Genomic DNA, 13,946 nt, shown 5'->3' with positions numbered 1-13,946 from the left:
GGACTAAATGAAGAAAACAAATGCCCCTGGCTTTTACCACAATATCGGAAGTACCCTCTTTTTGTGGGTCCCAGTTTTTGCTGTTTCCACAAGATTGTCGCTTGATTTGTTCAAGACCGACGGTAGAGGAATAGTTTTAGCAGATCGGACGGGTAATGTAAACCGGCGACAAATCTATTGAACTTCGACGTTGGGGGAGGGCTAAAGAGCACGTGGGCATCTCGGTAAGACTGAATGCCAGTTGGTGAATCAGGAGAGCCGGAAGAACGCTGATGACAAGCGTCCGGCACCAACGCGCGCGGCCAGGGTTGTGCCTGTTGTGTTGTCAAATTACGAAATAATCCTAGTACTTACTCTTTAATTACCAACAAGAGGAGGCCTAAGGGACAAGAAACTGGGGGGCATTTTGGTCTTTTAAGAAGAAAGGATAGGGGAATATGCCCGATTCCGTTGGGGTTTTATAAATTTTGGGCAGAGAATGGGGCTCCTGTTCTTGCTTTTTATCGAGTGGAAATTTGGGACGGCGGTAGCACCCAATTCGCCCGCGTGCTCACGACATCCACTCTCGCACCTCCTCACCCACCTGTGGGGCCCGGATCATGTGAACGCTCTGAGTCTGCCAATAGCATCGTGCCACCGTGATCACAGCGGTGTAGGCAGCACAATTGGGTTGCTCGTGGGTTTGGGCCGCGAGGAAAATTTTAATTGCCGAGGGGTAAGGACAAAGAAGGATACGTTGGATCAAAAATTATTGTGGTGGATCCGATTCAATTCAATTTTTTATTAAGTTGGGCCTGAATGTAAAATTAGAATCCGAATAAAAAAATTAAATTGGATCGATATTACTCGTAATCCGGTCCGACCCAATTTATTTATACCCCTAATCAGGATTGGCATGTTCCAAACCTAATACATATGCTAATTGGCTCAAAAAATTGAGTCTATTCCCATTTCATTTTCATTGAGCTGGGTTGGATCAAATTCAAAACTTATTTTATCAACTTCTAGATGCTTGCTCCGAACAAGGTGGTAGAAAGATGATAAACAAGTTAGTGGAAAGATGAGTTTGACAGGAGATGGGTGGCCTGCAGGCAGCACATGTACTTCGGAAGACAAACAGGGCAGCAGATTGGATCGCCCGGCACTCTGGAGATTTGGTAGGATGTACTCAAATTAAAGCTATATAAATTGCTGTATTTACCACCAAAAAAAAAAAGTTTGAAAGGTTATTAACTTATTACTGGCACTTCATTTGTGGAGTATGAATTATGAACTATGTAGTCATTGTAAGAAGCCAATGTATAGCGTCAATCTTAACTCCGTGCGTGAAGATGTGCAGAAAATAGGAGCAAAATGATGGAGTTACCCCTGATAATAAAATAGATGCTCATGTATCACCACAGTTGACAGAATAGATAGGATTTTAATACTGTGAAGTGAAAATCACGTCCATCCTTGAGTAATAGGAGGAACAAAATAAGTAAAATGGTGTCATAGTGCTAAAATCATCGTTGGTTATTATAATATCAAATAAAGCTCATAATAATATATCATTACTATAACAACAATATTACTAGTATTATTGTAATATACCCATTTACTATTATTTTGTACCATAGTGATTCTTATTATAACCTATATAATGCAAAAGCAAAAATCAATTATATTATAATTTGTATTATACAATAATTATTAGATAATAACCACACATATTCAAAATTAAAATATATCCAAGTACTATAATATGAAATTATGTTATAGCGATATAATTACTGTGGTTTTTGCTACAATGTTATTATTGTAATTTAATAATATAATTATTATGAATATGATAATTTGCTTATTTTGTTACTATTGCATCACAATGATTAATAATTACTGTGAGAATATATACCATATAAATATATATCCATGATCATAATAATATATGCTATTATAATAACAAATTATTTTATAATGATATAATATTATAATAACTATTGTTATAATAGTTGAGCAATATTATAATTTTGGCTAAATCTATAAAATAGTATGATGATTATTATATTGCAATTGAATTTTGTTTTTTCTAGGGGATAATATTACAAGATTATTTGCAGCATCATCATATCTCTTTTTATATCACAGAATCAAGTAGCTATAATTATATTTGCATTGCAGTTTCAATTATAAATAATCAAACAGAAATATTTTTTTTTGTGACAATGGTTTCAGCTATGATGAGTTAAATTACGGCAATATTTGAATTTGCCCCCATAAAATTTTCAGCAAATAGAAATACAGAAGTGCAGATATCATTTTGATTAATTAATGCATTATTATTTTTCAAACGATGGATATGGAGATGAGCGAAAGAACGCCAGCGCGCCCTATCCATCCAAATTCCAATCTATTATGATAATATCCAATACTTCTTCCTTCGTCTTCTTCTCGCTTTCTTTACATCAACTCTTTATAGCGCGAGAGATAAAAGAGGGTACTACTCTTTCCATTGCTTCAGCTGTTAAGAGGAGAGAGAGAAGGAAAGAAAGAGACGGTCATGCTGATCGCTGCTTCCGATTCCCTCTTCGTCTCGGCAACTCCGAGAAAGCCTTCGGATAGAGGCCACAACCAATCTCCGGTGAGAACTCGCTTCCTTCTCCAAGTATCGAAAGGTTCAAGGCCTCGAACTACCGCGACTCGCAAGGTTCCTTCGATCAGGGCGGCTTTGATCACCAATCCAGATGACTTCGAGGTCGGAAGGTTCGTTGGAAGCTACGGATTCATGAACATCACCAGGTTGTCCTCCCTCGAAAGCAGCCATTCTTTCTTTCTCTCGTTTTTTTGGGTGGTATATTTCTGCAATTTCTTCCTTCATTTCAGCGCTTGAGGAGAATTAGGAGGTGCTCGGTGGAAATTAAGTGTTCTTTTAGGTGTTATTACCGAGAAGTTTGGATCTTTTCAGATATTTATGCTCTTAAATTTTGTTCTTTTAGATGGGATCGGATGATTTTCCGAGAACGTGCAGTACTTTTAAGCCAAGATTATTCCTCGGTTCTTCTTCTGGTCTGCTCAATATAAAATAGCAGGGTTTTCGAAATATCTGGGTATTTGTGTTCCTGTTCGGCTGGCTGTTTGCCTCGAAATGGTGATTTGAGGGTTAATTTATGGGGAGATAAAACTCTGTGGCTAATGGCTGTTTGCCTAGTGTTGCTGGGGACTATTTGAACAGTATTAATTGCTGTCTTAGAATGGTAGTAATTTATTCACAAATATATGGGGTCTCCTGATTTTCAGTCATATACAGAATTAGGAACTCTATGTTTTAACTTGTCCCCAGCTAAATTTTCTCGGTGAGAAAAGATGTAGAGGTAATAGGATTTCAAAGACATGAGGGAATTTAATTCTTGCAGAAAATTTTTGGAAGGCAAAATGATGCTTCAAAAGCTATCCATTGGCGGGTTGTAATATTTACAATAAACCTTAAGCAGATTTGAATGCCCGGACCTGTGTGTGTGTGTGTGTGTGTGTGTGTGTGTGTGTGTAAAAAAGAGAACAAATAAGTCATTAAAGGATTTATAAACTTATATTATTTCTTCATCAGTCTTGTTTGGTTTTAGTTGACAAGGGTGCTTAAACTCCAACAGCTACTCATCAATTCAAACAGGAGGGACTTCTAATATCAGCGGACTTCAAGAATTCACTCCTGGCTACTCATCTGAAGACATTGAGCGTTTGAGGGTCCAAGATGTTGGAGAGGGCCAAGTGAAGATCAGGTGCTTTTCCTAGTATCAAGATTTATTTATAGTCCTGTCTTTTCTTTTCTGTCTTTTTTTTCACTAATATACCAGTGTTATCCTCACAGTCTCATTGCAGGCTTTATGAAGGAAGAGTAACCCAAGGTCCACTGAAGGGAACCAGAATTATATTTAAGGTACTGTCCATAATTCTTCTTGTTCCTTTCAAAATTTACTTCAAGTCCACTAAACTTCAGAGTCAAATTTAATAATGCTTATTTGTTATGTGGCACTATGGTTTATCAATTTAATTGTCTATACAATTGTGTTGTTTCATTGTTTGGATGTACCAGCAATTTCATCAACTTAGTATTTGGTTGACAAATGCATGAGGATCATGTCCAAATAATAATTTGAATTTGGAGTATCATCAAGTAAGAAAGTTAGATATCGCAAAATATTTACTTAATTATAAAACAAAAGGTAGGACAATTAACCTTCTGAATTTTGTCCACAATTTTACAGATACTCTGCTTGGTCCGTACACATATGAAAGTAAAAAAAGAGGTAGTAAAAGGCTGCTGATGGAAAATTGACATATTCAATGGTGAATTACCTCATTCAGGGTGTATTTTAGACTCTCTTAACAACATTGAGGCCATCTTAGAGTATGAACCCAGCAAATATAGATTTTTTTGGGTAGCATGTACTCCTGTTTCACATTACTATGAGTTTGTGTGGGCTGCTTATTGAGTTTTGTCCTCTACCAACAATGCTTGGTTGCTTGCAAGATGGTTTCCAAAAATGAAGTGAGAGATGCTACTCATGCAGAGTGAACTCAAGTGCAATTTTATTTTTCAAGAGGCTTTTTGGCCATGCACATACATTACAGCAGTGTTTCACATGCCTAATCCATGTCAGACGTGCACTTTTTTTTCTTTTCATTTTTTGATATGCGGCATTGCAACAGCACTGGTTTGCTGCACCTAATTTATTTACTTTCTGGCAAAGACAAAATAAAAAAATATAAAATTGGTGATGTTTCTTTCCTTGATGAAACTGGGGTTCTGAGCTTGGAATGGGTGGTGATAGGCTGCAGGAATGGTCCTTTCAGGGGAACATATTACTTGTGGTGAAACTTATCTTTCTTGATATAATAATATAGGGCCGATGGTGGTGATATGCCATTCCAATTTTTTTTGGTTATTGCCATCCTGATTTGTTTTAGTTATTCTCTTGACTTGTTTATCCTTCCACAACCATGGTCCACGTCGCATTTGAGAGGGAATGTTAAGACTAATATACATCGTTGACCCATTCCATAATCATTTAAGCTTCTAGGCTCAACTTCTCACTTATATTTTTCTCGAGTAATTCTTATTTGGGAACCATTTTTGGCCCAGTGCTACCAAGCACTTCTTTTTTCACCGGCGGAAGGAACTATGCCCAAAGATTCAGAGTTTTTTCTTGTTGAATACCAAAGGCACTTAAATCTATGGACTATATAGCATATTGTATACACATACACCTATAGTGTTATCCATAAGATGTTGTGGTCTGTAATTATTGAGAAACAGATTCCCTCCAAAAATTGTAGAATTTGTTCCTGTTTCCATGAATTCATAACATCCCTGATAAATTTCTTTCAAAAATTTATATAATTATCAGTATCATGCTGCCTTCTTTTCCTCAGTTCTTAAAAACATGGTTCATGTTCTGCTAATGATACTACGGCTAATTGTAATCATTTATATTGCCTGTTGCCCGCCATAGATAGTATCATTACATCATCAGCGTTCCTGAAGTTAACTTCACCATTTAGAATTTTGTTCCTTTCAAATCCTGATTGTGAGCTTCTGATGGAAATCTACTAATATATAGTGGCGAAGGCTTTGAAGCTGGCCTCATGCGGCCGGCTTTAGAGCCTGAAGCCTCACTGTGGGTTGCGCATGTTGTCTGCAAGTGGGAAACTTAAATGCCACAAGTGAGAGAACCTCTCTCTTATTTGGAAGCAGTTTAGGTCATCTAGAGCCCAGAAACTTTGGTTTCATATTTTTCATAAATACTGTATCCAAAATTAGAATATGCATTTTCATCTTCCATGTTTATGTTAAATACTGTATCTAAAAATTAGAAAAAAGTACATGTTAAATACTGTATCCAGACTCCGTTCCTGGAGGGGTTCTTGGCACATGCATCACACATGCTAGACTTTAGATAAAGAGGAAAAATAATCATACATGCATCACACCACTGCTGGTTGCTTTTGTTTTCAACCAAAAGAATTCTACTGATAGGTTTTCTAACATCACTAGCTGAAATCGTAGTGGAGACTGAATGACTGATCAGCTGTAATGCATCATTACTGTATTACTTTCATGAAATTTCCTTTTGAGCATGGAATATATTCAATCTTTTCTAGGTATTTATCCATCATAACATTGAGATGATTACTGCTAAATTATTTATTTCAGACCATACATGCATTTTTCTATCCTATCTGATAAAAGCTAGCCCACTTGTCAAGGTTTATCCTGGACAACGTGCTGGTGGTATCGAAGCAGATATGATGGCTGCCAATGAGCTAAGCACTCATGCCTTCCTTCAAGTAAGTAGACAGATTACTCCTAAGACAGGACCAACAAAAAGAATATTTATTTCTTACTGGAAATTTCTTCATAAAATACGGTTAATGACATAATAGATAGTTTATTTGATCTAACCATCCAGGTTGTGCTATAACATGCAGAGTGACTCCAGAAACATCTGTCAGAATATCCAGTTTTTGTTAGGAGGTTTTGAGACAAAAACTGGAGAACAGGTTTGTTATATCATCTATAAAGGTGTCAAGTTTTTTGTGGTGCATTTATAGCAAATGCTATTTAGATAAAACAAAGATGTTGCCTCTTCAGTGGCTTGCATTTCGTGATGATGGGAAATATAGTTCAGCAGACTATGCCAAAGTTACGAGTGAAACAATTTCAAAGAATCTTGTTAAAGGAGAGCAGAAGTTTTGGAATCCATTTGATCAGGAGCTGAAGCTAAAGCGAAGGAGATTTTTTATTATCAAACTACTAAATGGAGCTATGAATGGCCTGGCTTACATGCATAACCACGATAGATTACACCAGAGTCTCGGTCCTGCTTCTGTTGTTCTCAAGTATGTTATTGATCATATTGGAATATATCCATTTGTTACCTTTTCTTTCCATAGGCTTATGGGAAAAATATGGACAATTATATGTTCTTTCATCGAACGGCTGAGTTTAAATATTTGCTGATGGCAGCATAATAGCAGAGAAAGATGCAGCTTATTTAGTGCCACGTCTTCGTGACTTAGCCTTCTCAGTTGATATTGGGTATGTTACATATTATTTTCTTTTCTGTATATTTATCATCTAAAATTATGTGGTTCTACTGTTAGTAAATCAAAAAAAAGTGAATTGCCATAAATTATGTTTAACACATGAAATATGTGAACATATTTATGCATGTATGTATGTACATATCGACATAGTATATTTCCATTTCTTAGAGTGAATAAGTATAAAAATTGCATATCAGTTTCTTCTTGATTTGGCTGGGATGACAGGTATTCAGCTATAGGAGCAGGCCATGGGGCATTGTCAGAAGGACTATGGCACCGAGCTTCAACGGCTGGCGCTTTTACTCCTCTGGAGAAACGAGCTTATGGAATAGCTGATGACATGTAAAATTTATAGAGACCTTCTGATATTTACAATTCAAATGCACTTCTTTAAATGTAAAAACCTTCATGTCTTATGTTTTCACTTGTTTATTTCATCCTATATCATGCTATCAAAATGGTACGATGATTTTCAACTAATAATTCTTGCATATAACTTCTCTAATGTTCATCCATAAGCAGATATGAAGCAGGGCTTCTTTTTGCTTACCTAGCTTTTGTTCCATTTTGTGAAGCGGGCGTCATGGATGCCATTTCCTTGCAAGTAATCGGAGTTTTACTTTTGCACAATGCCCCTTCTCTTGCAAGACTCTGTGTTTCTTTCTTCCAAATGCAATTATAGCCTAACCATTTAAAAAAAAATTGTAAACTTGCAGAGGCTTCTCGAAAGTACCTTTCAGCTTGACCTCAATGCTGCAAGAGAGTAAGAAACCTCTTTCTCTATCTCTCTCTCTCTACCTAATACATACAGACCGTCTTATATGCATCTGCATGCACTTCTCCCTGAATGTCCTATGATATTCTTGATATAAGGATGTGCTCAACAAATTTAGCAGTAGCATTGTGATTCCCTATTTGAAGTGAAAATATGGTAAATAAAAGTCCAATGTTTTGCAAAAAAGCCAAGGAGCAACCAAGCTATGGGGTTATGATAATATGAAACTTTGGTTAATAATTTAGTCTTGTGATGGAAAGATCAACTGCTGCCCTACTCTTGCACCTTTCTGTATAAATTAGAACAAGGGTTTTGTGCTATCATCCAAGCCTTTTCCCATCAAATATATGGTCAGCTACACAGAAAAGGGTTTTGCTAGCATCCATTTTTAAGATACTTTATTCAATTGAGAGGGTGGATCCCCATCGTCTTAAATAGGAATGGTATGAAGTATATCATCAATCTATTTGTTGGTAAGTAATGCCTCTCTTAGACCTCTATACTGTCCCTCCATTACCCTCAACTCTGCTCATGCTGAGGCCCCCTCTGTCTCGCCTCACTGGATGATCAGCTCCCCTTCTCTCAACATCCGGTCCTACTTTCTTACCATCTTCTCTGTTTCCCACCCCTCTTTGGCCCTCCCGTTCACCAAGAAGGGTAAACCACCTCTCTCTTGCCATCTCTTATGCCCTTTCCCCAACTTCAGAGGACTTCTCACCATCTAGAGAGCAAGGCTAAGGGAGAGAGGGTGAGATAATGGTACAGTTGGGAGGAGGCTGGCAACCTAGTCTCGAGATATAGCAGAGGGATGGTGAGATCATGTTACGGCCCCTTCTTTTCCCTTTCTGTCTAGCCTGTAAACTTAATCCTGATCTGAAACACAGCTTATATATGATACCTAGTTGGATGCATGCATTTACTTGCTAGGATATTCCTTCTATTGGCCCATCTAAGCCTAGTTTTATTTGGACGGTCAGCATACAGCAGCTTAAGTTTCACATGGAAATTAGGATGCACAGTAACAGAACCCTTAAAACAATTATAGCTTCTTGTTTAGGTATTTATTAGTTAAAATGTACATTAGGTTATGTACATCTATGATAATATCATGCTCACTATTAGCAAATACAAATTATTATGATGGTACACATTCATCAATTAACACCAAATTATATTATATTGTGCATAAATTGATGGCTTCTGAAGAGTTATGGATGATGAATTATCAAGAAGAGGTATGGATGATGGCGACATTTATTGATAGTGGACTATGTAAAAGGGGATCTTGGGAAAAGAAATAAAAGAAAGAAATGAAACAACGAGATAAGGCTGCTGGATCAGAGCCAAAGCCATTGATCCTTGATTGACTGTCTTGTATGAGTCAATCAGATATACCTTTAAAGCTAGCATCCTCAGTGTTTGTGATTAAAGTTGTCAATGGAACATATCTCTTAGTTAATGAGATTTTCTTTCATTTTAATTTTCACAAGTTCTTCTCTGCTGTTCAAGCCACATCGTCCAACAGTTAGGATGTATGAAGTTGATTCATCACTCAACATCCTTTTTCTCTGGGTCCAGCTCACTCAATTTTTTTTCTTTGAGTATTCTAGTTAAGGAACTGAATTATAAATCTGTAAAATGGTCCCTTGTACTTCAAAAAAAAAAAAAAGTAAGATGATATGTATACTTAATAGATATAAACTAGTGGTCTAGTTTATACTTATTCCATAGCTTGATACTAGTGGCACGAGGTAGTCTGATGTTCACTTCGAAGTGCAGTTACCCATTTTGCTATGCTCTAGATCTTGTTCATGTGCCTAGGAGGAACTCAGGTGCTTGGGTGGCTGATTTTGACAGCTTACAAGAAAAATTGCATTCTTCAGAAGAATATTTGTGATATACTGTTAAAAACTTCTATATTCTCTCAAACACTTAAATAGCTAAATAATGCTAAAAATTTTGTCTGCAAGTATGGCTGGAGTATGTCTTTGCATTTTAGATAGTAAACTACAGTTAATGTTCATTTAAAATTGCAGATTTAATAGGTTCTATAGGAAATTGATGTCTCTCACCACATGTCCATGTAGTTGATGTACAATGACAAGTTAATTTATACTAATGTGTTTTAATAGGTACTGTTTAGCAGATGACCGTTTGGTAGAAGCTGTCAAATTTCTGGATCTAGGTGATGGTGCTGGCTGGGAGTTGCTCCAGGTTTATTTTCATCTCTCTCACAATGACTGATGCATCTGCAACCATTTGATTTTCATATGCATAGCAAGATGACTCCAAAAAAGCATTTTTTGGACATTTGTAACTTTTGGATTGATGACACTGTTATACCATCAATATACACTCAACTGCTGGTCAGGTGATGGCTGATAACCCTACATTATACTGCAAACTTTCAGGTCTTTAGGTGTTTGGCATGCAATACTAGTACCACAAGCCCTTTGAATGAGCGTATTTTCTTCATTATCCCTTCTCATCCCCAAGCCTCCTCAAGTGTGGCTTAGTAGCTTGGATCTTCAAGCTATAGTAGCTAGATTGCACTTGCTTAGCAGTCCCCCTCCAGATCTTGCATTGATATTCTAAATTCTAATGCTTCCAAACACATTTCTTTACTACTATGCATATTACTATCATATTTCATGGAATAAACAACCAAGGTTCGTCGTTTTAGTACCGGACCCCGTACCGGTGTTACACTGGCACAGCATCGGTACAGTACGAAATTTTGTTCTACACCATCTGTACTGGATACCAGTACCAAACCGATACGGTATGAAATGTCCTGTACCTCCCAGTTCGGGCTGGTACGGCATACCATGCAAGCAACTTTACTCTCAGTAATAATTACATCATTCATTGTTCGCGGTTTTTTCCTAAGATGCCTCTCATGAAAGTGTAACCATCAAATGAGTAGGTTCTTGATGTTCTAATAATGCTTTATATTTTCCCTATACAAAAGTAAGATTTAGTATTGTTAAATGCTTCCTAGGTACATTGTGATTCTTAATTTTTCGGAGCTCCTCATCCTTACTTTTCACTTGGGACATACTTCATTGTCTGCTCCCCACTCAATTGAGGCTGTGGTCAATAAGTTGGGAATGACGTCTGAACATAAGGTGATATAATAAGCTTTTAGGTCATATCCATACTATGTCACTTGATGCATAAGAAAAAATTTCTTATGCATTTGCTTTTAATTCTTATGTAATTTGGGTGTTCTATATCATGATTATTGATGTGAATTCTCAATTTTAGATGGCATATCATGGGATCTGCACTGATAAGAATTTACTTGAATTTAACAAAAGGATCCTCTCTTTCTCTCTCTACACAACCACAATGCATGCACAGTTCCACCAATACCCTTTCTCATTCTTTGCGAAGCACCATAACTTCAGCACATCCCCTTCTCACTAAATGCCCGCCCACTAAGCTCTAGCTCCACATTTCCCCCATTCCTGCCCCCATCATCCCCACACAGCTCTTATTCTCAGCCTCTTTACCATATTCACTTTCTTTTCGCTCCTATTGAAATTTTTTTCTCGTCTTCGACTGTCTTTCCCTTTTTCTGCTTGTCTACATCATTATCTTCTACATGATCCCATTCCTTGCGCAATTTCTTGGGGCTGGTGTTAGTTATTGATGCAAAAACAAGGCAACAGCAAGCGGAGATGTGATGTCCTTAGTGGAGGGGTAAGTCGGGCCAAGATGATTAGTACGAGAGCAGATGTGAATATCAAAGAAAAGGAATTTTTATGAGAACAATTTACCATGCTCCCTCTTAATTTGTGGTTGAAAGATCCCTTATATTGTAGCTTCATCTTATCAATAACACCCTATTCCATCTCTGCAGTAGTGTCTCCATGTATTTTTATGAGTTAGCCCCTATTATTTAATTGTTTGCTAAGGGTTATAGAGGGAACTCAAGACTCCAAATGGAACACATTCAGCTGGGCCGTTATACTCAAGTCAGGTTTATAACATTTAGTTAGACTATAGTTCTTTGAATGTCTGGACACCTTTGGCTAGGAGGTCAGTCAAACTGAGCTCAGTCCTATGTCTTGGTAGCCTAGTTATTTTCAAGGAATGATGAGCGATGTCATTAAGAGTGTTTCAAATAAGGTCTGCCGTATCGGTACCGTCCTGAACTGGTACCGGATCAGCGTGGAATTCGGTACCGGGAGCTTATCGTTGGAGAATCGGTATGGAGCCGGTACGCGGAACTCCAAAACTCGGCCATTCAACGGGGTCGGTACGGAACCGGTACAAGCCGATACGGAACTGGTACCGTACCGGTCCGAGCCGCCACCGGTACGCCGACCGGTACCAGTACGGCGAACCTTGGTTTCAAATATCTGTGCGTTAATGAATGTTGCAACAAAAAAAAGAGCATGGATGCTGTTATTCAGGTTATAGCGTCCATCTTCTAAGACATAATGTGCTTTGTGTCTCAACACATGAGGTTTTTTAATGTTATAGCCTATGTTTCCTGCTGCTTTGCCAGTTCCTAATGTACTTCTCAACATATTATCTGCTTTAATGTTTGGTGTAATGCTAAAGATGGTTCCTAACAAATGAGCCTATATAATCCTATCCTATTAGGGCTGGTGTATCTTTTTCGTGTAGATTCTTTGGTTTTTGATTGGTCATGATGACACTTCAAGAACTGTAGATGACCTACCAAATTTGTAGCCACCGATTTGAATTATTAGATTGAAAGTTAAACATTCTTCTCATTGAAAAGTTATGTGTACTTGCATTCATCTTGATACACATTTTTACACCAATTGTTTATTTGATCACAATATACCTGATGCTTTTCTTGTCACAGGCCATGCTGAATCCTGATTATCGTCGACGCCCAATTGCAGAAGCAGTGCTGAGCCATCGATTTATGACAGGAGCTGTTCTATGAATTTGATGGAGATCTTGTACACAAGCACATATCAAATTAGTGGCTTCTAAGTGGCAATTTATTAAATTATTCTACACGTACGTGCTCACAATAGTGTGTATTACATTTCTGAAGAAGTTAGAAAAATCAAGCCATGAATTGGAAAAATTCGAGCTGTCCTACAATTATGTGGAATGGTAGCTTCTTCCAGCAATGATGTATTCTATCTGCTGTAATTTCTTAATGTGCTCGTGACATTACTGCTAGGTTGTGAATCCGATGAAACCGAGAAAAACTCTGTATGGAGCAATCCGATGTTGAAGCTTAAGCCATTGCACTCCACTATGGACACATGACTAGTTTCTGAGTATGTCCTTGTGTCAAATTTGTGAAGGGCATCTCCATTCTAAGGATGCAGTTTCAAAGCTGTGCAAAATAATACTCCATCTAAATAACCATAACAGCTTTTATGTAAATCAAATCTTCTTGGGCTTGGATGAGCCCAAGCGGATGCAAGTGGCATGTACTGTTCATTTGATTACACTGGTATTATGCATTATTCATTTATTACACTAGTCACATGTACAGAACTGCTGTTCATTTGATTCTTTCTCTGTTTAAGGGAAGAGTTTTAGAAGCCTATAACAAGGCAGTGACGAGCTCTATGATAGGGTGGAATTAGTATACTCCAGGCTATATGGAAAATCTCTTTAAAAACGTTTGCCTAGACTGGCATGGATCATGACCACTAGATGACTTCTTCACTTAGTGTTTAGAGAAGTATTGATTTAAGAGATATAACCCTTGGCAACTGATACCTTCTGCCTTTCATCATCATATAAGGGTGTGTCAATAAACAGCTGTTTAGTGGTTAAGTGGTTTTAGCCTCCTTGTGGTCAGAAATTTGAATTCAGGTTTCCCAGCAATTTTTTAGTCCTTACAGTGGTAAAGAACTTAGGCTGACAAGCGTAATGGCTTGTGTTCAAGGGATAGTACTTTGTACCATAATAATAATACTAAAGGTTAGGCATGTTCTTAGTTCATCTCTCACAGCACCCGGATTGCTGGACCATAACTGGGTAATGGTCCGTAATTGAAATGCCCAGCTTATAACTTGGCTTTCTAAAGCTGTGCCAAGGATGGTCCAGAGTCGTTCAAATAACTTACAGCCTTCACTGTAGA

General features: G+C 37.5%; 1 protein-coding gene across 4 annotated transcripts; it reads left to right on the top strand.

Moving 5' to 3' along the window:
- Positions 1-2,410: 2,410 nt before the first annotated feature.
- On the top strand, positions 2,411-13,106 carry LOC103714586 (Protein kinase superfamily protein). Of its 4 annotated transcripts, none has more exons than XR_003387070.4 (12): positions 2,412-2,778; positions 3,627-3,755; positions 3,856-3,913; positions 6,244-6,324; positions 6,466-6,537; positions 6,629-6,876; positions 7,004-7,075; positions 7,309-7,425; positions 7,606-7,687; positions 7,800-7,846; positions 10,005-10,072; positions 12,702-12,749. XR_003387070.4 is itself a non-coding variant. In XM_008801881.6 (12 exons), exons 1-12 carry the CDS (start codon positions 2,540-2,542, stop codon positions 12,783-12,785), a joined length of 1,311 nt encoding a protein of 436 aa, XP_008800103.4. In that variant the 5' UTR covers positions 2,412-2,539; the 3' UTR covers positions 12,786-13,106. The 4 variants fall into 4 exon arrangements, 2 of the variants coding, with proteins under 2 accessions (XP_008800103.4, XP_089785884.1); XM_008801881.6 differs by having other exon boundaries at positions 9,991-10,072; positions 12,702-13,106; XM_089929758.1 differs by lacking the exon at positions 12,702-12,749 and having other exon boundaries at positions 10,005-10,076.
- The last annotated feature ends 840 nt before the right edge of the window (positions 13,107-13,946 follow it).

Source organism: Phoenix dactylifera, chromosome 3 (genome assembly GCF_051530095.1).
Source record: "Phoenix dactylifera cultivar Ajwa chromosome 3, Ajwa_hap1_PhDact_Kaust_v1.1, whole genome shotgun sequence".
Classification (NCBI taxonomy): Eukaryota; Viridiplantae; Streptophyta; class Magnoliopsida; order Arecales; family Arecaceae; genus Phoenix; species Phoenix dactylifera.
This window is presented reverse-complemented; position numbering and strand designations above follow the sequence as displayed.